This window comes from Pan paniscus, chromosome 7, assembly GCF_029289425.2.
Source record: "Pan paniscus chromosome 7, NHGRI_mPanPan1-v2.0_pri, whole genome shotgun sequence".
In the NCBI taxonomy this organism is placed as follows: Eukaryota; Metazoa; Chordata; class Mammalia; order Primates; family Hominidae; genus Pan; species Pan paniscus.
Genome location: NC_073256.2, coordinates 96,259,677 through 96,285,503, shown reverse-complemented (window position 1 = coordinate 96,285,503; position 25,827 = coordinate 96,259,677). Strand labels below are relative to the sequence as shown.

The 25,827-nt window shown below is 36.8% G+C and overlaps 1 protein-coding gene across 2 annotated transcripts in view; it reads right to left on the bottom strand.

The window, feature by feature from the left end:
* Nucleotides 1-695: 695 nt before the first annotated feature.
* The window catches only part of ZBTB10 (zinc finger and BTB domain containing 10), a 58,375-nt gene continuing 33,243 nt past the window's right edge, over nucleotides 696-25,827 (bottom strand). For both annotated transcript variants that reach the window (XM_057303034.2, XM_008956661.5), the window contains exon 6: nucleotides 696-25,681. In XM_057303034.2, the coding sequence (XP_057159017.1) occupies nucleotides 25,376-25,681 (306 nt within the window). In that variant the 3' untranslated portion in view covers nucleotides 696-25,375. The remainder of the gene's footprint in view (nucleotides 25,682-25,827) is intronic.

Below are 25,827 nucleotides of genomic sequence, written 5' to 3'. Positions count from 1 at the left end.
TTCAAGCGATTCTTAGGCCTCGGCCTCCTGAGTAGCTGGATTTACAGGCGTGTGCCACCACGCCCTGAGATTTTTGTATTTTTAGTAGAAATGGAGTTTCACCATGTTGGCCAGGCTGGTCTCGAACTCCAGGCTGGCCTCAGGTGATCTGCCTGCCTCGGCCTCCCAAAGTGCTGGGATTACAGGCATGAGCCACCATGCTGGCCTTTTTTTTTTTTTTTTTTTTGATTCTTACTTTTTAAAGTCTCAGATGAAAAAAAAAATGCATCAGCCATCGTTTAGGTCCAACATTGCAAGCACTCCCTCTGTGAACATACATATTCTGTAGAAATACTAGTAAATGGGCACTGGCAAGTTATTAAAGAATCCACATATATCAATTACTTGCCCACACTATGACAAACTGGGGAAGAGGTGCATAAACCGTGAGGAAGCTTCTCCAGCTTTCTACAATAGCTTCCGGCAAGCCTGAGGCCAGGGACAAAGGATTCTACAGTCGTGTTTAACTACAAAGCTTATCTTCCTCTTCCTCCACATCATTTACTTGGTAATTAATCAGGAATTAATCATAGTCTTACAATTAAAAGCATGATGAATTCTTGTCTTGCAATGCTTTCACAACTAACTAAATTTCCTATTGTTACTTTTACCCGCACCTGAAGGTAAGGAGAACCTCCCTTGGCTTCTTGTATGTCTTTTCTCCACCTAGGATTCTGCATACAAGGTTGAAGCTCAAAAAAAAAAAAAAAAAAAAAAAGAGAGAGACATTCACAACAGGTCAATTTATGGTAGAGATATTATGTGTGGTATAGCGATATAAGAGGATGTGTGTTGCAAGCTTAGGGCAGCGGCTCTTAGACTTGAGCACATTGCAATCCCTTGGAGGGCCTGCTGCAACAGACTGTTGGGGCCCCGCCCCTGACCCATCACCAGTGGGTCCAGCAGGTCTGGGTGTGGCCCAAGGATGTGCATTTCTAATAAGTTTCAGGTGATGCTGATGCCCTCTTTGAAAATCACTGGTTTAGAATAATTCAACTTAGCTGTCATTTAATCCAGACCAAAAAAAAGCCATTCACCTTGTTTAGCTGCCGCAACTGACTCATGTGTCAAGGAACTCAGAAATCCAACTTAGAGATCACAGGTCAACCTGTGCAAAGCTTGCGGCTTCTCTTTACCAGCTGGGAGAAACACCTAACCTTCCTTCTCACAATACTGTGCAGGGATTAACACACCAACACCAACTCCACCACCTTGATTCTCGCCTCCTTTAACCCAAAGGGATCCAGGGAAGGACGCTGATTGGCCCTGCTTCAGATACATACCCACCAATCTGGAGCGCCGGAGATGAGCTGCTGCGATTGGCCAGATCCAAAGGTGGGCGTAGGGAGGAAATGTTCTGGGGAACCAAACACTGTGGCTACCACCGTGCGTTGCAAAAAGACAGAAGCAGAGCTGTGGTGGGATTTTTTCTTTCAAGTAAACTTTTTAATTGAAGTATAACACACATACAGAAAAGTACACAAGTGGTAAGTATAGAGTTTGATGAATGTTTACAAAGTGAACACACCCATATAAGTATCACCAAGATCAAGAAATAAATCATGACGTTTGGAGTTTTAAAAAGTACACTTCGGTCTTAATGGCTTCATTTCAGCCCCTTTCAGGGCAGTTTTCTACATGTGCTAACTCATTTCCACAAAATAGATAAAATATAACCACCAGTGCTTGTAATCAAAGAGTAAGTCAAAGCATAAATTCAGCCCTCTAAATAACGAATTAAATGCAGAAACCTTTTGGTTTTCATGACTCTTCTCTCATGATAAGAGAGCTTTTCTTTAAAAACAGGAAAAGCTGTCCAGCAGTCCTCAGAACCTGTGTCTTCTCACCATTCCTCAATCACTTGTCAGCTTTTTGTTTCCACATTCTGGGATCTTCATCTTCTTATTCTATGCTGTGCTTATACAGTGCTATGGAATAAGCCAGTGGCTTAATAATTATTGTAATTTTGCGGTCTTAATTACGTTTTCTTAACTCAGAAATAGTCACTATATCAAATGATGTTAATTCCAATAAGTTTTAGTAAAAGGGAAATAGGTGAATGTTTGACCCCAAATATTCTGTAATTATGTAAAAGTAATTGAGCTCATTGCTGAACATTTGAAAATAACCAAAATACAAAGAAACTGAAAATCATCCATGCTCCCACCACTCAGGAATAATCACTGCAAACATTATGATCTGTCCAGGTTTCTTTCTGTGAATATATACTTCTCTTCTTGTTCACAACATTTATAACCTCTGTCAATTTTGTACACTGCTTTTTCTAACCACTTAACTTTAAAATCTTATGGCTTTACATTTCTAATCAGAAAAACTCATAGCAAGAAATGTAAGTGAAAGTAAATTCACAAGCTACTCAGTAGAAAAGCAGAAAAGAAAGGAGCAGAAAATAAAGGCTGCAGACCAAAATATCTCTGTGGAATCAGATAGAAAATTTTTTTTAAAAGATATTATGAAGTTTTTATGGCCAATTCCCAGCTGTAAACCAATAGAGCTCATTTGGTGGACTATAAATCTCAATTATATGACCAGATAAAAAATTTGTTTAGTGAGTCTTTTAGAAGATTGAAATTTTATCCAGTTGTTCCACAAAGCAACATATGGATCATCCATTTGTGGGTCACAAGTGCGCAGATAGGCTATGCAACAGGCAATTTCTGAATTAAATTATCTCTCTCATGGGGAATTAATAAGACACCATTTAAGAAATCATTTATGACGGTGAGCTAGTTATTTAGATAGTAATACCTAACTAATCCCTAGGAATAGGAGCTTTCTTCTACAGCTCATGGGCTTCTCTTCAATTAATAAACATGATACACAGTTTCAAAGGTAACTGAATCTGTTGAAAAGTGGGCTTAAGTTTGAACATTATAAATTCAGATATCAAAACTTGTAAGGGAGAAGATAATGTCATAGCAAAATTATCTAACTTTTTGGTACTGAAATCAAAGCAAAAGCATATTAAATTTGGATCCTCTGACATAGATTTCTTCTAAATAAATTGCCAAACAATCTTACAAACAGCTTGGAGATTGGTTTACTTCAAGGGAAATACTGAAAGGAAAACAGATGATCACTTTAATAATTTTGGATTGGGGAAGTCCTTTCTATAAAAGACACCAAAAGCAGAAATTATGAAGAAAACAAACATGATTTGACTATGCAAAAAAATAACCTATACAGCAGAAAGTAGGTAGATAAAAAGACATGCCTCTGTCTACTGCAGGGTTTTTTGAACATAATTAGGTTTTGGGGCTTAATTCATTCTGAGCCTTTAATCATGCTGGCCAACCAATTTGTAATTGGTTTTTGGATGGGAAATGGATATTGTCGAGACAAGCCTTTGCAATTACATCAAAATAACATTTCACAAGGTTCTTATTGAATACCAAAAATTGCACTTCCTCAGAATGGCAAATCACAGAGATGCAGGCTAGCACTGCTCAAGAGCATTGGTGATCTTTGAAGATTCACAAATCTAGGTTTGAATTTCCATCCTAGGCCAAGCGCGGGGGGTGGCTTATGCCTGTTAATCCTAGCACTTTGGGAGGCCGAGGTGGGCAGATCACTTGAGGTCAGGAATTCGAGACCAGCCTGGCCAAGATGGTGAAAACCCGTTTCTACTAAATATACAAAAATTAGCCAGGTGTGGTGGTGGGCACCAGTAATCCTAGCTACTGGGGAGTCTGAGGCAGGAGAATTACTTGAATCCTGGAGGCGGAGGTTGCAGTGAGCTGAGATCGTGCCACTGCACTCCAGCATGGATGACATAGCAAAACTCCATCTCAAAAAAATAAAAATAAAAATTCCATCCTGCACTTGCTAGCTGAGTGATCTTAGGCAGGTTATGTACCTTTCTGAGTCATTTTTTTTTATAAACTAAAATAAATATAAGTACCTACCACACAAGGCTGACACGTGACACAAGGATAACTACATGAGATAATGCACCTTGAGCCCTTAGAAGAATACTTGATATTCAATAACCCTTGGTGGCAGTCAGTTAAGAAAAAAATCTGCAGTACTTAAGCAGTACAAATTATTTTTTAAAAAAAGGAGTATATAGGCCAGGCGCAGTGGCTCACGCCTGTAATCCCAGCACTTTGGGAGGCTGAGGCAGGCGGATCACCTGAGGTCAGGAGTTCAAGACCAGCCTGGCCAACAAGATGAAACCCTATCTCTACAAAAATACAAATTAGCCAGGCATGATGGTGGGTGCCTGTAATCCCAGCTACTCGGGAGGCTGAGGCGGGAGAATCGCTTGAACCCGGGAGTCGGAGATTTCAGTGAGCCGAGATCGTGCCATTGCACTCCAGCCTGGGTGACTGAGCGAGTCAACTCCATCTCCAAAAAATAATAATAATAATAAAAGAGAGTATATAATGCAGCGTGGGAAATACGGCTTTTACAGGATAACAGTAAGGGAAGTCTCCCTCTTCAATATCAAGGCAATTTTTTCTTAGTAAAGGTGTAAAAGCAATGAGAAAGTTTTACAAGAAAAGAAAGGAAAAACTGAATTTATAAAACATATCAGTGCTTTCAGTAAACATGTTCAAATGATTGTGTTTTCTAAAATAGAAATGAAGTTGTTCTTCCAACCTCTGAATTTTATCATTTTATGTTTTGGATCAGAAACGTGTGACAAAAACACAAGCTAAGTCAGAGGTGTGATTTTTTGCTTTACAACCCAGGGCATCTCTGTACCATCAAAAGAACATATTCCAAGAAGGTTAGCATCTAACTGAAGGAAACTTAGGTGTGACACTGAGAGACTTCATAGCAGGAGATGAAAGCTTTGAAGGAAGGCATTCTGCTAGAGGGGTCAGCAAACTCCGGCCTGAGAGCCAAGTGCAGCCTGCCACCTGTTTTGGTATGACTGGTGAGGAAAGAAAGGGGAAAATGATTTTATACTTTTAAATGGAAAAAAAATTAAAAGATACTTCATAACATGTAAAATTGTATGAAATTCAAATTTCAGTGTGCAGAAGTTAAGTTTAAGGATTGTTTAGGTATTGGCTGTCTACGGCTGCTTCCCACTACAATGGCAGAATTGATTAGTTGTGATGGAGACTGTATGGCCCACAAAGCCAAAAATATGTACTGTCTGGCCCTTTACAGAATAAGTTTGCTGACAACCACTGAGTTAGAGATAACCTTAACTGGAAAGTAATATATTCAACTATTTTAGTAATTTTAAAATGAAGACGGCTTTCCTAAGCACACAAATTCAATGCAGTTATTAAAAATGGAGTAGACTCGTATTTATTAACATCAAAAGATGTTACTACATTGTTAAATATAAAAAGGGCAGATTATAGGACAGATAACATAGTATGTGGTCACTTTTTTTTTTTTTTTTTTTTTTTTTTGAGATGAAGTGTTGCTGTGTTGCCCAGGCTGGAGTACAGTGGCACGGTCTGGGCTCACTGCAACCTCTGCCTCCCAGGTTCAAGCGATTCTCCTGCCTCAGCCTCCCGAGTAGCTGGAATTACAGGCACCCACTACCACGCCCTGCTAATTTTTTGTATTTTTAGTAGAGATGGGGTTTCACCATGTTGGCCAGGCTGGTCTTGAACTCCTGATCTCGTGATCCGCCCACCTTGGCCTCCCAAAGTGCTGGGATTACAGGTGTGAGCCACCACGCCTGGCTAATGGTCACATTTTTAAAAGTATAAAAATAGATTGATTAATAGGTTGATAGGAAAAGGGTGATAATTAACATTTTACCATCAGTAGGCAAGGACACTAAACAACCAGAACAGTTGCTGATTATAAATACTTGACATGGCCGGGCATGGTGGCTCACACCTGTAATCCCAGCACTTTGGGAGGCCGAAGTGGGTGGATCACCTGAGGTCACGAGTTCGAGACTAGCCTGGCCAACATGGTGAAACCCCATCTCTACTAAAAATACAAAAATTAGCCAGGCGTGCTGGTAGGTACCTGTAATCCCAGCTACTTGGGAGGCTGAGGCAGGAGAATTGCTTGAACCCAGGAGGCGGAGGTAGCAGTGAGCAGAGATCGTGCCAGTGCACTCCAGCCTAGGCAACAGAGTGAGACTCTGTCTCAAAAAAACCACAAAAATAAATAAAAATAAAAAATAAAAATAAATACCTGACATGGCTATTTATTAGCGTGCTTGAAAACCAGTCCTGCATAGAGCTACACATGCATAAAAATTATTTGGGAGAATACACAATAAAATGTTAACAATTACTATCTCTAAGTGGTGCGATTGTGGATGATTTTTTCACTTTTCTTCTTTATTTAGTCATACCTTTCTATATTTTCATATGCTTCTTTTCTTTTGTTTTGTTTTCTTTTTTTTTTGAGACAGAGTCCCATGCTGTTGCCCAGGCTGGAGTACAGTGGCATGATCTCGGCTCACTGCAACCTCTGCCTCCCGGGTTCAGGCAATTCTACTGCCTCAGCCTCCCAAGTAGCTGGGATTACAGGCGTGCGCCACCAGGCCTGGCTGATTTTTGTATTTTTAGTAGAGACAGGGTTTCGCCGTGTTAGCCAGGCTGGTCTCGAACTCCTAACCTCAAGTGATCTGCCTGCCTCAGCCTCCCAAAGTGCTGGGATTACAGGCTTGAGCCACCATGCCTGGCCCTGATGGGTTTCTTTTATCTTTTATACAAAATTGAAAGCATACTGTGGTGTTTGACTAGTTTTTCCTTAATATTCAAACAAGATAATATCTTTCTTTGAAAATATTATCATCAATGGGCACCTAATTATAACATGAGGATCTATCATAACTTATTTCTTCCCATATTTCTTCCAATATACATATTGGAAACAAGGGTTTTTTTTTGTGGCTTATAAATTACCTTTTGAAAAACATCCTTTTATGAAAGTCATCTCTGCTTTGGGATAGTTTTCTAGGAGTACATTTTTAAGTCATCAAGTTTTTAAACTTTCTTTTTTTTTTTTGAGACAAGGTCTCACTATATTGCCCAGGCTGGATTTGAACTCTGAGGCTCAAGTGATTCTCTTGCCTCAACCTACCCAGTAGCTGGCACTACAGGTGTGCATTACCATACCTGGTTATGACCATTTTTTAATGACTCTTGAAATGTATTACCAAATTGCTTTCCAGAGAGGCTCTCCCAATAATGTCAAATCTTATCTAGTCTTACAGTTGCAAATTGATAGTAGTATAGTTTTAAAAAATTATCCATTTTCTAGTTTTAATTTATATTTGAGAAATAGTTTCATTGGATAATTTTTATGTGTATTGGCCATATAAATGGCATTTTGATGGCAAATGCTATAATAGCACTATACTAATGACTATTATCCAACAAATCAATTATGGGCCAGAAGTTTTAATAACAATAAGTTTTTAAGGAAAAACTTTATGACTTTTATTTCTATTAAAATTTTTTTTAAAAAAACCACACTTTTTCAAATTGACTCAAGACATTAAAAAAAGAGAAATTTTTTTCCCCAAAATTGTAATAAATAGCCTTCTATCAGTCCACAAGATGGGAGTATTCTGATCTTACAATATTTTAGCTTCAGTTGCTAAAAGTGGCAGTTTTTAGTATTCATATTAAGCTTGTATCAGATCCCTTCTGCAAAGTCATTAAGAAAAAAATAATTATATTCAATTTATAGCTCATAATAGTTTCCATTCACATGTTTGTAAGTTCACAGTCAAAAGGACTTTCTATTTCTATGGAATATTTTTCATGCAGTTAATATGTGGTAGCATCAGGTAACTGCAGTACATGTTTACTTTAAAAAAATAATAATAACTTTGGCCAGGCACGGTGGCTCACATCTGTAATCCCAGCACTTTAGGAGGCCAAGGCCGGTGGATAGGTTGAGCCCAGGAGTCCAAGACCAGCCGGGGCCACGTGGCGAAAACCTGTCTCTACTAAAAATCCAAAAATTAGTCAGGTGTGGTAGTGCACATCTGTAGTCCTAGCTACTCACAAGGCTGTGGTGGGAGGATTGATTGAGCCTGGGAGGTTGAGGCTGCAGTGAGCTGCAATCATGCCAATGCACTCCAGCCTGAGGGACAGAGGGAGACCCTGTCTCAAAGCAAAACGAAACAAAAAAGCACACACACAAAGAAACCCCTAAAAAACTAAAAAAACTTAGCTGGACATGATGGTGTGTGCCTATAGTTCCAGCCACTCACAGGCTAAGGCTGGAGGATCGCTTGAGCTCAGGAGTTTGAGGCTGCAGTGAGCTGTGATGGCGCCACTGCACTATAGTCTAGGTGACAGAGCAAGACCCTGTCTCTTAAAAAAAAAAAAATTAACTTTTATGCTTAGGCTTACATGCTTTAATAAACAGTGACTTAGAAATATCAGGGGAACAGGCCAGGTGCAGTGGCTCATGCCTGTAATCCCAGCACTTTGGGAGGCTGAGGCAGGCAGATCACGAGGTCAGGAGTTCAAGACCAGCCTGGCCAACATAGTGAAACCCCGTCACTACTAAAAATACAAAAATTAGCTGGGCATGATGGTGGGCGCCTGTAGTCTCAGCTACTTGGGAGGCTGAGGCAGGAGAATCCCTTGAACCCAGGAGGTGGAGGTTGCAGTGAGCCGAGATTGTGCCAGGGCACTCTAGCCTGGGTGACACAGCGAGACTGTCTCAGAAAAAAAAAAAAAAAAGAAAAGAAAGAAAGAAGTATCAGGGGAACAAACTTTTGAAAGAAACAGACATACGTGAACCTTTCTCATCAAACCTTAACAGCTATCAATCACCATTTATATAAAACTGGTACCATCTCCAATCTCAAGTGTTCTTTTCTACATTTCTGGAAATTTTACCTTAGAATCACTAGTTCTTTGGTTGGCCTTTCTATTTCTACTTCATGTGGGCTACTAATCTTAGTTAAAACTCTTATATGTACGGTAATTGAATCAATGGCTTTGACTGTCTTTTTTTTTTTTTTTTTTTTTGAGCCGGAGTCTGGCTCAGTCGCCCAGGCTGGAGTGCAGTGGCGCGATCTCGGCTCACTGCAAGCTCCGCCTCCCAGTTTCACGCCATTCTCCTGCTTCAGCCTCCCGAGTAGCTGAGACTACAGGCGCCCGCCACCGCGCCCGGCTAATTTTTTGTATTTTTAGTAGAGACGGGGTTTCATCGTGTTAGCCAGAATGGTCTCGATCTCCTGACCTCGTGATCCGCCCGCCTCGGCCTCCCAACGTGCTGGGATTACAGGCGTGAGCCACCGCGCTCGGCCGACTGTCTTTTTTTTAGCAAGCCCTGATCAACTAGGAATACGACCACTTACAATTGGTTACTCTCTTTTCTCTTATTCAACAAAAGCAAAAACCAGGAGGCATGTGTAGCTGACCTTACACAGCAACCATACAACTTTCCAACACTCTCATCAGCAGGAGGTCGTTCTTTAAACTCTCTTAAAATAATTTCATACTTAGTAGCACTATCCAAGTGTCACTGGACCCAATCACTATAATTCATTCTCCTTAGCACTGTCCAACAATCTCTAATTTTACAAAAATACTCAAGAGTGCATCAGAGGCCGGGCGCCTCTGATACGGGCTCACGCCTGTAATCCCAGCACTTTGGGAGGCTGAGGCAGGCAGATCACCTGAGGTCGGGAGTTCGAGACCAGCCTGACCAACCTGGAGAAACCCCATCTCTACTAAAAATACAAAATTAGTCAGGCATGGTGGCGCATGCCTGTAATCCCAGCTAATCGGGAGGCTGAGGCAGGAGAATCACTTGAACCTAGGAGGCAGAGGTTGCAGTGAGCCGAGATTGTGCCACTGCATTCCAGCCTGGGTAACAAGAGCGAAACTCCGTCTCAAAAAAAAAAAAGAAAAAAAAGTGCATCAGAAAGAGCGTTTAGGAAGATCCTTTTTATTCATATAGAAGACATTTTAAGACACATTCAAACTAATTTAATGGGTTCCATGATAATGGTCATATGAGGGTCATTCCAGTGTAGTCATGTGTATGCTGAATGGGTGTTAAATCATTTCACAATGAAAGGAATGTCCATCCATTTAAGAAAATCTTCAATACCAGTTTACAGCAACAACAAAAAATGACAACAAAAACCTTTTCATGTATTTAAAGTTACTTGCTACTAACTCTTCATATATACTATATTGGAAAAATTGGTTGGAACTGACAGGCAATTTCATAGTAAGTTCCTAAATATAGCCTTGGGCCTCTTTGACACGTCTTGAGCAGGAACTATGATGAGTCATTCAAAAAGTCTTGCACCTAACAGGAAAAACTTTAATTGCACCCAGCTCTCCCTGGTAAGAATGGGTACAGCCCAGGAACTACTGGTTCCCTCCTGGCAAGAGCAGTTGAAAAAATCAGCTGGGGGTTGGTTGTGTATACTCCTTTTTAAAAATGTTTGGGCATTCACCCAGCCCTGTGGCTATGACATTCTTGGGCAGGGCATGCTGGTAGTGGAAACAGTGAAGGTTATTCAAACCACTAAATTCTCAGCTATATGGAAACTGGCTGACTTACCCCAAACATGAGTTCTCCACCCTCTCCCTCACCACCTCCACTCCACAGCTAAAATATTAGGTCTCAGAATATAAATTACTTTAGGTCTTTATTCCACTAGGCTACTCAAAGTGAATGTTTTTTTGTTTTTTAAAAACCCGTAATGATCCTGATTATGAGGACTGTATGGTGTTTATAATTATCAATGTATAAATTATACAGATTATAAATATATAAATACAGAAACAAAACTTCTGTATTAGAAGGTGGTCAGAATGAAGATGATACAGTTAGGGATTTTAGTTCACAGAAAACTTCATTATGATAAAGTACATCTAGGATCAAAGATAATTTAGTGTTTTTCTAGTAATATCAAAACAATCAACTGGCAAACACTTTTAGGGCTGAAGAGACTTCCTATTCTGAAGTGTGGGGCCACAAATATCTCACCTTAAAGTACGGGAAGTAAATAGGCCTCATTTAATGCCACAACCAATAGATTTGGACTGACGGCCCATAGCACCTTGCTGAGAAAGATTCTAAGGCTGTGTTGGTGATTAGCAAAAAAGACTGTTTTCATCCATTAGTCCGGTCTGCCTCAGGTGTGGGAATATGGGGTGAGGGTACACTTACCCTGTATTTGTCATTCCTGGCTTAAACTAATACATTAATTGACGCATCCAAATTTGAATTCAGAATCTGTCACTTAGTAGCTATGACGCTGTGGGTAAATTGCTTATTTCCTTAAGTCTCAGTTTCTTAATTTGTAAAACAGGGATGATGAAAGCACATTTTAGAGGGATTTTTTTAAAAATATTTAAATATTTTTAATATTTAAAGCGGGGTCTGGGACAAGATATGTGCTCTATAAAGAAAAGCTACTATTATTATCATTCATGAGTGTTTTTAAATTAAGTTAATGGTTAAAAAAATTTTTTTTAAGCACGAAACCCTGAAAGCCTAACAAATAAGATAAAAGTGAAACTGCTGTAGTTGAGGTTTAGCTGAAGGCCCAATGCCCCACCTACTCTGCTGTGTCCTTCCCGGACAGGCTAGAAAGGCATCTTCAAAGAGCCCCTAGGACCCTAGAGCACAGTTTGAAAATCCCTGAAGAAGGTTATTTAAAAGTGAAAACAATGCTCTCCTTTTGAGGTTCGCTCTGCATTTGTTAGCCAGTTAGGCTTAAACAAGACAGGTCATAGTCAGGGCAAAATGGCCAAATTTAAGGCAGAGGAAAATACACTATGAAGAAACTATTCATGGAAGTAAAGTATTCAAAATCCAGCAATAAATTTACATGGTTAACATTAGAATAAAATTTAAACATCGAGATTATTTTTAGCAAATAAAATAGGATTCCAATTTATTTTAGGTTATCTTGAAGATACAGTGAGTCTTCAGCTTTGTCTTTATATCTAAAACATGGCTAGATGTAGTTAAAAGAATTTAGCTAGAAAAATAACTCCCAAGAGTTAGCCAAACATCAGAAGAAAGTAAGCAAAGGACTAAGTAGGAACTCAGAGATGAAAGCAAAGAATGTATGGAACACTCATCAAGCACAAACGCAAAAAGGGAAAATAAAAAGTTCAATCACTTTTAAAATTCACATTATAAATAATTAAACGAGATTATTTAGATCACTCTCTACTAAAGAAAAAACAAAAGTTTTCTAATAGAGCTAAATAAATATACATGATCTAAATGATACCAATAGTGATTACCAAATGTTCTGGACATATTAAAGAAAAAAATTATCCAATTATTCACCAACTTTTCCTGCTCAAAGAAGTAAGGCCAGTTCATATGAAGCTGTAGTTTATTCTGAAACCTTTCTAAATGACATCAACAAATCATGACAATTTTTGCTTGAGGAATATTTTCCATCTATTGTGCCTCCTAAGAATCTCCTACATTCCCTCTCCAATGTCCATGACAGAGTCCCCGTTCATGAGCTATGACTACGCTTCTCAGAAGTCTTTAAAAGCTTTCATCTCTGAAATTGAAATATAAAGGCCTTAAATATATGCCATGTTCTAATTATTAATTCCAAAATAAAAATGCTTTAAACATACTTAAATTATTATGATGGGACTCAATTACATAGTACATCAATCTTTAGCTTCAATTGCTTGCGATTTTTCTTTAATGGTACAATTAGGTTTTCTGTGAGTGCATATGGTTAAAAAATAAAACTGAGTCTCTTTCTTTAGCATATATAAATGCTACATTCTGCCTTTGCAATTACCCCATTAGTCATCTCCAACAATGAATTATGGTGATAAAGGAGGTACTATTTTTTAAAATATGCCACTAGAAAGGACATTAATTACAGTATAATATACTGGAAACATTCTCAAATCTGATTTTTCAAGTTATTTACATCATAAATGCAGAAAACAAACTTCTACAGTGGTAGATGCATATTTACCACTACAGCTAATGCATATTTATCAATTTTCTGCTTGCAAAAAATACTGCATGTCTGTATCATTTGCACTTAGTTTCCCAACATTTAGAAGTCTAGAGTCACGCTGATACTATAAGGAAATGACTTACATTAAACATAAAACTTACAGCAAATTGGCATGATGCTACTGAGTGATAGATGCTTGAAGAGTAAAAACTTCCCTTTGTCACGCATATCAATCAATTGCTGCAAATGGCAATAAAATGAATCACCTAGACAGGAAGGATGGTCTTAGGATTCTCAGCTCTCTCATATTCATAGATTTTATGCCAAGAGAACAATGACATCTATGGTGGTAGCTTTCAAACAGCACACAATAAGCCTTAGAAAATGCATTTGGGTGTTTATTATTAGGGAATTTCCTAACTCATATTTTTAAGTTCAAAAATTGCTAATGAGCATTGATAACTTTTAGGATGTAAATTAGCTAGTGAGAATATTCAAATTCTTCCATCTTAGTGACATAAATGCACTAGACATATACTCTTAATGTTTTTCAAAATAAGGACAGCATAAAAATAACAAAGTAGCTATAATTTTGAATCTATCCTGCTGCTAAAGAGGCGAATGACTTGGGCTTGAGGGACTTGAAGTTTTACAATAATTTAATAATAAATATTGAAATATTCCTCATTTCTTTTAGACTATAATCTAATATGCAATTAAAGAAAAAACCTCTCATCATCCCTGTAATACATTTTCTAAAGGAATTGCATAAATTTATGAATGTTAAAATTATACTGCCTTAAGTCAATTAATTATGAAATTCTTGAATGCCTGGGATTAAGCAACATTTAAATTTTGATATCAAACTGCAAACTTAAGATTAAACTTGCTTCTCCAAGGTAAGTGTTATACCAGTGCCAGCAAATTAACATCCTAGTTTATAAAAAATAATTCTTGATGCCTCTCTTTAAAATGTATTTTTGGGCATCAATTTTTGATATCAAATATTCAATTCTTAGTCTTGAAAAGTAAAACATTCAACTGAAAAAGGGTAAACAGCATGGGTTTCTCACATTATTCTTACAGAAATGAAAACAGAGGCTGGGTGTGGTGGCTTACACCAGTAATCCTAGCACTTGGGGAGGCCGAGGCAGGAGGATTGCATGAGGTCAGGAGTTGGAGACCAGCCTGGACAACATAGTGTGACCTTGTTGCTACAAAAAATAAAAAAAAATTAGCTGGGAGTGGTGGAGCATGCCTGTAGTCCCAGCTACTCAGAAGGCTGAGGCAGAAGGATCACTTGAGCTTAAGAGTTCAAGGCTACAGTGAAATACAATTGTGCCACTGCACTTCAGCCTGGGCAACAAAGCAAGATCCTCTCTCAAAAGAAAGAAAGAAAACCTAGAGTATTGTTTTTTAGGCATAGAAAAATTTTAAGATCCCAAGCACTCCTCTCTCCCTTCCAATCTCCACTGTTACATAAACCATTATGTGTAGTCTCAAACTTAATCTGAGTGGCTTCAGGGCATGAAATGATTATCCAGTGGAAGTGGTAGAGAGGCAGATTTCCACCTGCCTCAAATGTAGGGAAGAACTGATAGGACCTCAAGATAATATGACCTGTTATATGAGGTAGTAAGTGGGAGGTACACATTTATGGCATGAGTTCAAGCAGAGGCTGGATAAAGTACAGAGTATTTGTTTCTAACATTCCTTCATCAGCTCTAAGATTCTATTGATCTTAGTTAACAGAGACACATACATGTTGATGAGACATGATGAAATCAGCTAGACACCACCTCATCAAACAGTGTTAACATGGCTGGCATGCATTAAATATCTTCAGAAAAGCTGAGGTTGTAATTTTTCTGAAAGTGATTTTACTATGCAACATCAGCCCATGGTGAGACTCCGTACAGTAAAATGTAAATCTAAAGACCTTGAGGACATCCAACAGAAACTAAAGAACTGTGACCCAAATTAGGATTGTGATTGAATATCCTTCATGCACCAAGCAATAGTGCATGGTATCATTCCATGTTTGCAAACTCCAAAGAGATCAGGGATAAAAATTACCAGAGTTTAAGCCACTGTGATCAATGGAATGGAGTAACACCAATGGAAAGAACAATGGGAAAGAGCACGCAGCCAGGAGGATCACTTGAGCCTAAGGTGAAGGCTGCCAAGTGAGCTGAGATCACTGCATTCCAGCCTTGGTGACAGAGTGAGACCCTATCTCAAAAAAAAAAAAAAAAAAAAAAAAAAGAGTGCCCAGCAAAGAAATAGGGGAATATCGATGCTTCCAGGATCAAATAAGAGGAGTGTTATCTGAAGGAAACTAGTCATTAATAATGCTAAATGCTGCAGAGTGGGGTGTGTATTTGACAATTAGTCACTAGTGGCCTTTTGAAGGGTAGTTCCACTAAAATATCGAAGACAGAATCTAGAGTGCTATGGGTTGGACAGTGCATGGAATGCCCTCATAATCTTAAGTGGTTATGTTTTCCTTAGAGTTCCCTTATATATCTTCCCTGATTATATCTGACACTCCTGATGGGATAGGATCTCATTAAACAGGAAAAACAATAGAGATTTTTCTACATCCCTTAGAACCAAACTAACTTCTGATTAATATTAGCCTTAATATTATGGGAAAACCTTGGAACAAGTTAGGTCAACTTGTGTTTTAAATAGAAATTTTCTGACTCCAAATAGTTGTGCTCAGCACTGAATTTGTATATTTGGCATGTACTTACTGAGAGCCTACTATTCCACCAGACTGGGCAACACAAAGTCTACAAGAAAGTCCTCAATTAGGGCTTCCAATGGGGAATCAGTGTGTCATGACATAAAGGTTTATTATTCAGTTTGATAGTCTTTAGTCTTGGGAACTTTATTGAGGGCTTGATGAAAAGTATTTTTCAGGTCAGCTATTTTGATTCACAGACTTAGCATTTTCAAGCTATGCCCAAGATGACTGACAAGTCTAATTCAGTGACACCTTGTTATGAATGTAGATGTTAATCAGATACTCAACATTTGAAAGGCTACAGAAAGTCTATGTTATAGTGCTCAAGGTTGAAGCATGATTGAAAATAAAAGGCTCTTTTAACATAAATGTGGCAACAAAAGGGTCTAAATTAGCAAATTATTTTTATTAGCAAGTGAAAGTCTCCTCTCATGAAGTTCTGAATGTTATTTCTGAATCAGATATATTATTTCTTTCATCTAGGAACCAGGGTGTTTGGTGGTGGGGGTTGGGGGGACACCTTGGGTACTGAGATATGGTGTAACTAAACTCCTATTAAGGTCTTGCTGTTTAAGAAAGCTGAGATGGTAAGGTTTTTATCCTTTGCAGCTAAAACGATGCCATTAAAGTTAAATCTCTTTGCTACTCAAGATTTGTAACTCTGGAAAGGAATAATTCATTGATGTTAGGAAGGCACATCATTCTTCAATGTATGTATTACAGGGACAAGGTGCGGGGGAAGGGGAACCTATAGATCAGGGATCAGCAAACTGTGGCTTGCTGCCTAATTTTGTAAATAAACACAACAACACAGCCTTACAATTCACTTCCATATTGTCCATGGATGCTTTTATGCCACAACAGCAGTTGAATAGTTGTGATGGAGACCTTATGGCTCACCAAACCAAAGTGTCTGGCCCCTTACAGAAAGTTTGGTGATTCCTACATACATCAAATAATCCTGACTAAAAAGCAAAATACACCCGCATATACAATAGGCAATAAGAAATATATCCAGAATAATATATTCCAACCAATGAGAAAATTGGAATTTTAAACACTTATTAAACATTTGATATATTAATTTTGGAGGATGTAAATATGCTGTGCTTTTTTAAATTAAAAAAACACATTAAATACAGATACTTAGGCTATCACTTTCCTTGAGAATACTTACAGAAGCTTATGATTTCATCCTGTAAGGTGATTTTTTTCTCTACCACCCCGTAAAAAGTGAAATGAACATTAACCTAAGTACCTGCAATTTTAGTGAACTGCTTTATTGGATAGGAAAACTCCTCTACGTCTTTAAACCCTCTCCATCATCTACACCCCTAAAATGGTAGGTAGACTCTACTGTGTCAGTTTCCCTGAGTATATACCAAGTCTTCTGAGAAAAGAGCTTTTCTAGTTCTACAGACTTATCCAATATAGCTGATAGAAACAAGCAGCACTTAAAAAAATATATTCCTATCCTAGAAAAAGACGTAACTGACCAACTTTAATGTCTGCCAGTTAATACAAAAATGTCAAGCACATGCCAAAATTAATAGTTAACATCTTTTTCCCAAAAGGCTGTAGTGCATTTTTAAGGTGAAAGTATTATTTCCCCTCTTATTATGTTGAAGGGGGACAATGTAAAGTGCTGCCTGTATGCATTCTTAATCTGCACTATTTTATATTTGTCTTCATCCTGTAACCTGTTACCCCTCCCAAACACTCCCGCTTTTAAAAACTGCTGATACAAGTCTGGGTGTGGTGGCTAATGCCTGTAATCCCAGCACTTTGGGAGGCTGAGGTGGTTGGATCACCTGAGGTCGGGAGTTTGAGACCAGCCTGACCAACATGGAGAAACCCTGTAGCTACTAAAAATACAAAATTAGCCAGGCGTGGTGGCGTATGCCTGTAATCCCAGCTATTTGCGAGGCTGAGGTAGGAGAATCACTTGAACCCGGGAGGTGGAGGTTGTGGTGAGCCAAGATCGCGCCATTGCACTCCAGCCTGGGTAACAAGAGCAAAACTCCATTAAAAAAAAAAAAAAAAAAAAGGCTAATACAAAGGGTCTTTTTGGTAAAATTTCCCATTTGTCTAATTTTTCATCTTTTCCCATCCCAACTGACTTGACTTGCAGTATAGTAATAATTGAGAACACTATATACCCTATGGTCTCCTTATTCATCAAAGGGCCTACCCATTTTCTCACAAGTGGGCACTCAATGTATATCTGTGGAATGCATGTATGACCAAAGAGGAAGAGTCCACAGAATGAAACGGGAGCTCACATTTGAGTGTGGTACAAGTCACCCGGAGCAATGAAAGACCACCACAGACTGGGGTGTCAGAGTCAGCTACCTTTAAAAGGCAAATACAGGATAAAAGTTTAGAATGATTCCTGGCTCCAAAACACTGCCTTCAGTCTAATCTAAGATTTTAATAAAAACATATTTACGCCTATGAAATAATAAAACATATAACTTTTAGGTAAATATAAGACTAACAAAAACATACCTACATATGTAAAATTCTAGACTTCACCTTAGGTAAAGTCCTAAAATAACTTCTTCAAATTTCCTTTGCCTAATGAGGATATGGCCCAGGACTAGTACTCTGGGATGCTGATTCAATTCCTACATTTGCTATTATTTGGAATTGGCACATTTTATTAATGATTTAGGTGACAAGTACTTGAAAAATTAGTGTGGGAAGATCTGCTTTGGAGAATTACCCATGTCTGTACATAAATGCCATAATCCTAATTATCTGGATTATTAGGAATCCAGATGCTACAAATATCCAAGGAGACTACTTGAAAACAGGGGACAGGTTGACAAGAGATGCTAAACTTCACATTACCTTTTACATGAATATGTCTTTCATATGGTAAAATATAAATGCCAAAACCCAACATACCTCTTTACAAATACAAAAATCATGTTGGCAACTAAAACATTAGGTCATTTTAAAATATCTTTATTGATGTATTATTGCACTCTACATCAAAACTCCAACAGGGCTTTTCTTCTAGTTTTTTCACATATAGACCGAATGTTGGGCATTTAAATGTTAGTGGTGTATATGCCAGACATTTTAAAACAAATACTTTGCAGCAAATGGCTAATAATTCTAAGTGTTCTGTTATGGAGACGGTTTAAAAAAAAAATCACAAAGGCTACTTTTGCATTGAGATTTCCATAGTAACATTTGCAGTAGGTTGGATTTGGTCATTACATCTTGCAGTAACATTATCTACTAGGGTTATGTATCCAGGGAAAGGATCCCAAAGGCTCAGTGTGACACCACGTATCATATGCTTGGCAACACAAAATAACTAAACGAAACTGGCTTGATAGCTACATGCCATATGATACTAACAGGCAAAATCCTTAAAGTTGCTAGTGCCTTTTGTCACTCACTTAGTAAATACTTTTGATCAACAAGCTATGTGCCAAATACTATTTGAATGTACTTTGGAATCTTCTAACTTCAAACTTATCCCTAATCTCAAGTATTTATTGAATGAGTTTGGTACAGAAAAATAATACTGAAATTGAAGTTCAGGAGTCCTGGGTCCTAAAACTGACTGGAGTCACTGTAGCAACCTCTCTGGGTATGCTTCATTAGTCTCTTACAGTCTCTTTCAACCTAAATAATTCTACAATAATCCTGAAACCATCTTATGTATTATCTCACCAACTGTTAGGACCTGCGCCAAGAAGACTGTCTTGTGTTTATCTTTCACCAAGATTCTAACACATACCTACTTACACTTGGAAGATTAGCTTTTTCTTATTGCCAAATTTAAGACTGGCCGTGGTGGGAAAAAATCATCTGGCGGCAGTAAGGCGGCAGTATTAATAGCAGGTAAGGCGCCATGCAGTTATGGAATCTGTAATATTTTTCATTCACTTTAATTAGCTGAATAGATTTCTATAGTTCACTTTCTTTCTTTAAACTTCAGAAAGACAGTTATGTCATAGCCTAAATTCTGAAGTACCTTTAGTTTTCTTACCTAAACATAGATCCAATAATTCAATTTCCTACACCTGCTCCCAAACACTGGTCTGTGGTGATTTGTGGTGAAAAAGAAAGAAGTTCAGATAGTGGCTTTTTCTATTAAGCTAAACTTGGTGTCTAAATTCTTAATTTCCTAAATTATGTCCTTTTCAGTGTCAAAACATCCTTCGTCCAGTACTTATACATACCAAATTTTATCATTTTAGTGTTTGTTGACTAAGCAAAATAAAAAGCAACTACAAGGGTCCCAACACCTAAAAAAAACTAAGCACAAATCCAACTCTGAAATAGAAATGTCTGGTCAATACTGCCTTTGCCAATATGATTAAGTAATCTCTTTCACTTTACGTAGCGTTATCTCCAGTGGTAGACCTCTTTCTGAAGCAGCCCCATTTCATCTTTGGATAATTAAAAACCGATTTTCAATCTTGAGCCAATGGTCCCAATCATGACCCCTTAGAAACATATAAAGTTTCTTAATTCTTCTGCCTCATGATAGCTCTTTACATGTTTAAAGATACTAGGCATTATAATGCTATGTGGGCTCCCCTTTATTGTGCCCTTCTCCAAACAAAATCAACAAACTCCTGTTTTTCTAAGTCAAGTCTGAATATCTGGCCAGTTCTGATTTCCTTTGCTCTATTACTAACTTTGAAATAACCTAAAAAGCTAGTTATGTTTTCTCTACATTAATAAAGTTTCAAAGACTTGAAATTTATAACATCACATCACTTGTCAATCAGTCCACAAATATACAACATGGGATGAAGCAGTTTACCTTTGCTTTTCAACCCATTTCCAAGATTATGCACAAATGTAAATTACAGGGAATTTTTAATATTTTCTAAAACCTGTAGAGAATCTTAAAAGATACACTGATTACAAATCACTGCTATTAATTAAAGCAGGATTACTTGGAGGTAGCCTGTCATTTATGTACTTTCATATAAAAACATACAAATAAACAAAAAACCCTTATAGTATTCCATAATTCAAACTTGTAAGCCTTAAGTACAAAGATATCTGAATTATACATAAGTCAAAGTTCATTAAGGTGTTCCCCTTACCCCAATTAGTCTAAATTAGTACACTTGCAAAGAAATCTGAATTAAATGTCAGTCAATAAAATTCACAAAGCCAGAAGCAGTTTAGTGCTCACAAGTTTATATTTTTAGGTTTGAATAAAGATTCTTGTGTATTTTCTAAATACACAGACAAAACAGTTTCGGAAGTTTACATACATGTCTTAGGACACTTATATTAGGTAGGTAATTTACATTTTAAAAAGTTGGTCTTCGTAAAAGATCTTCCCAAAGAGCTTTTACAAACAGCAGGCGGAAGTGTTCTTTTATGTTTACAGTGTTCAAAATGCCAATGCTCCCACTAAATAATGGCCTCAACCATCTCTCCTCAACCCAAAATATTGTTCTCAATAGCTAGTGTACTCCAAATTTAAGTACCCAATGTCATAAAATTTAGGGCTAGAAAACATCTTTTGAAGTGTGCTTATCCCTAACACATTTTAAACTATCTAGAATTCTTTAACTTCAGTTGAAAGCAGGGATACAGCAGGAAAAAAAAAAAAAACTTTCCATTTTAAGTCCTAAAGTGACTAAACACCTGTTAGTTCTAAGTGTGGATATTATGTACCATAGTTAAGTTTAAGGATCTGGGTGACTGAACGGCACAAAAACTGGGGTTTCTATCTAGTTCTTCAGATAAAAACCATTCTTTTATAAAATTAAAATGCCACAGCCGGTTAAGAGCATGTGCTACACTGATGTGTCTTAATATAGTCAAAGTGACAAAACAACTGCTTTATGAAGAAAGAGTAGTAAGGAAATTTATTGGGGGGAGGAAAGACACTCAAAATTCTAAACACAGCTGTCTTATAGGAAAAATATAAATCCATAGACTCCATTAAGAGCTGAAATTCTACAAGAGTTGTTTAAAGAGGCAGCAATAGAGCCTCCCTGAAAGAGTATGGGCTTCAGAATCAGACGTGGTCAAATTCGAGCTCTATCACAGCTGTGTTATATTAGCCAAGTTTCTGAATTTCTCTGAGCCTTTCCTCATCTATAAAATGGAGACAATTAGCACCTACCTTATAGAGGATTAAGGTAAAATCATGTATACAGCACAACGGCAAGTGTGGGCACTCAAAAAAAAAAATTGGTAGTTTTTTGAATCGTTTTTCAGAAAAATGAATCTAAACCCTTCATGCTATGTTCAGAAAATCCTAAAAAATATAAATAAAGCTTACTAAAGTTTTAAAAATTACCATTTTTAAACCTATTTTCCATCACACTTTCCCCCGTATGATACTACTACAGTGATATTCAGGCCGTTTACACCATTTTGTATTAATATAAATGCCCAAGTCCTAATCCTTTCATTTCCTATTTTCTCCTTCCTTTCCCCCATCTTTTCTTATTTCTTTTTCCTCTTGGTTCTTATCTATTATTAAACAACTTTAAGATGTGTTATGCACCTATTATGTACCAGTGTTCTAAGCACTTTACATGAATTAACGCATTTAGCTCACTCTTCTCCATTAGGATGGCTGTACCTAACCCAGCTAGTGTGTTTTCCCCAATTTCAAAGCTACTCATTACTGTTCAGTTTCCCTTTCCTATAACGTTTCTTCTTTTTTAAACTCTTAATTGCTAGTGTGCTAAATTTAGCGAAATATCTAGTAAATAAGAAAAATGAACAGGGGTCCATATGGAAGTATCTGTCTCTGAGAACTCTAATAATGCACAATCTTGATTTATGAGACGGTCTGTAACTACAGAGTGAATATGAAAGAAAGTTTATACTCTTCCCCTTCATTAAAAGCTCTAAAATACTTTTTCATTTAAAATATAAATTACAAGAGACAACTTCGCCAAATGTGTAACATAATTCTGCCAGAGTTCCACAGACAAAATTATGAGTATTTCATTGTTACCTCTGAGACCAATCATAAGTTCTTAGTATCTATCAACTTCCTGAAATTTTACTGTAAGTCAGAAAAAGAATACACTTAAAAAAATAGAAATGTCCAGTAGTATACCTTAGTACTAAAACTATTTTTTTAAAAGATCTAGATGGGAAAAGGCAGTCCCTCGAGATCATGAAACAAAATAAGTTAGGCAGTCAGCAAGTAGAAAAATCTGTCAATTCTGTTTCTGGTAAAATGTTTACTTCAAAGAAATTTTTATATAGGCTGAGGCTAATATATTCAAGAGTATAAACACTTTTCCTTTGGATTACCTAAAAACAAACTTTTAAAGTATCATATTTCAATTGACTAAAAATATAGCCAAATCTGTCACAACACAACATAAAAGTAATGGACAATTATAGAATATTTTAAATTAACAGTAACAAGCCATCTACATCAAACCTTATTTCCAACTAAAACCAAACAAAAGCACAACAATCCTGTAGTGTACCAAGTGTGTATTTCAATTTACTGTATGCAATCTAACAAAAATTTGGTCATAATTTACCAGATATACATAAATGATTTAAGTAGTAAAAGAAAATTCAGCTTCAAGAGAGTAAGTTCATATCTTGAGGAAAAGTAAAAGTACATTAAGAATGTAAAGCCAAGTCCAGTTTCTATGCAATAAGTGAACTGTAGTCTAATAAAGCAGATTTAGGTGATTTTTAGATATATATCTTTGTTCTTTAATATATATTTATATATAGACAGATCTACCAATTGTAAACTAGTTTATTTAAAGGAAGGGGATAAATGGGATGAAAGAAATCTTTATACTATACTTACATATTCACAAAGAACATTTTACGTTTAAAATACTTTTTCATTCATAGTATCTTTGCCCAACTAATTTCTACCAGAAATACATTTTACTCATTTGTCTAGAACATTAAGAAGTACTCATCTGTTTTAAACAAAAATCAAACCGAAACTATTCTTATCTGTCAGGTTTACAGTTATGTAGAAACTACAATATAGATGACAAAAGATGCATCTAACCATGTAACTGTAATTTATCTTTGATTTATCCAAGCAGAAACATCATTGTCTAACAATAAACCATTATTCTACTGAAATCAGAGACAATGATAAAGCTTGTCTCTTAAAAAACATCAACTTTTCAACTTTGATCAGATGGAGCACCAAAGGGATTATATCTGTCAAAGCATCTTTGCAATTTTTTCCACATAACTAGCATAATTTAGTTACCTGATATAAAATAGGAAAATATACTCAATTTTTATTTAAAAGAAAGCTGAAAATATGACATCCCTCAATCTTATATAATATACAATATGCTAATAAATGCCATACATGTTAACAATACGTGAAATGCTGCTGAGAGTTCCACAATCAGCTAATTCATGTCACCAGGCTAAGTAAATCTGACAATTTCACCTCAATATGTCACCCTTTGTACCCTGAAGAATTTAGTTTATAGAATAATAAAGCTTCTCAGAATTTTATTTGTAAGATTTTTGAGACTGTTGAATCATGGTGACTACTAGAAAGACTGTATCAAGGTGTAGTGACTTCAAGGACAGAAAAAAATAAATTAAGTATTGATCATAATTTCAAAACAATCAATATCCCGCTAAGTATGAAACAAAAGAGAATGCACATTTTGTGTTAATTTTCATGATAAAAGGGACACGGGTAAAAACCTGATATTTCACTTATATTGCATAACAAGCTAACCAAACTGGACATGGTGGATAAATTATAAAACAAATCATTTTACTTATTTCTATGATTTTTCTTTCAATTAGGTCTTTCAAATAGGACTGAGGTATAGTACACTGGCAAAAATAAAGAGGCAAACAAGAATAGTGCCAAAGTAACAGATACCCAAAACCAAATACCATGTCAGAAAATATCATATAGTAACCATTTATCAGATTAGAGCAGCAGAAGAAAGTTACTTCTAAATCATAATCATTTTAGTGGTATTTGTCAACTTCGCCACGGTAACTTCATAACATCATTCTTCATTTGTGAAGTAGTAAAATTCATGTCAAAAAGGGAGGGGGGAATGGAGCAAGTCAGTTAGTTCATTCCAATAAATTACCTCTCCAGTTCTTATAAACATGCCCATCAGCACAAAATCGAGAAATAATACCTAAGACTAGAAGAGACTTGGTTTAAGTTATGAAGCAAATTAAATGGAAAAATACAAGAAAATAGAACCAATGGGGTTGAAAAAGCCCCTCACTGAAAATCTGTATTAAAAAAAATAAAATTAATAAAAATAAAAATAGAAACAAAACTCTACTAGTACAAACTAGCCTGAGTGGTTTGATGGACAGAGTGATTGGGTCAATTGTCACTGTACTTCCATAAATGGATTTTCTCCATTCATGTTAAAGTAGCACATGAATGTAAGCTCTTTAAGGACTATTTTCATAGGACCCAAATAGTTACTGTATATCCTATAAATAAAAAATATTTTACTTTGATAACTGACTGAGTATGTGGGGACTCCATGTAATCCAACCACATGGTTGTTTGCTGTATAGTCCTGTGCAAATATAAAAAAAAATTTTTTTTGCTATAAGGCTTTGACCCTACAGTTTTCACAGCAACATAACTACTATCCAGCATGTACCATATTTTGCAAGCCTTCAAGTTCAACAATCCAAATTGTCGATTCATATTAGGTCCAAATGCAGCATCCTTGAGGAGTATAGTAGGTCAGTTAATCATCTAGAGACATACAAACTTCTCCTGATTCATCCCATCGAGAGGGATCATTCTGATCTTCTCCATCATCAACTAGCTCTTCATCAGCTTCTCCTACTTCATTCTCCTCGTATTCTTCATCCCGAGGGAATTCTGTATCCTGTCCCTGATCTACACCTTCTTGCCCTCCTGGTTGTGATTTATCTGCACAGTCTACACAAACACCATAACGTCGAGATCCATGTCTTATTCCAACACTGGCTGCTAACATGAAGATCTTCTTACACACCATACATTTGTATTTTTTATCCTTTTTATGCACCTAATTGGAGGGGGGAAAAATCCAATATAAGGATATTATATATAATAGAATGCATTTGAACCACTCAAATTAAACCACACATTTAATAGTGAGTGAATACACCACTGTTTCTCTGTAAAAAGCTAACTATCAGTTCATAAAGTCAA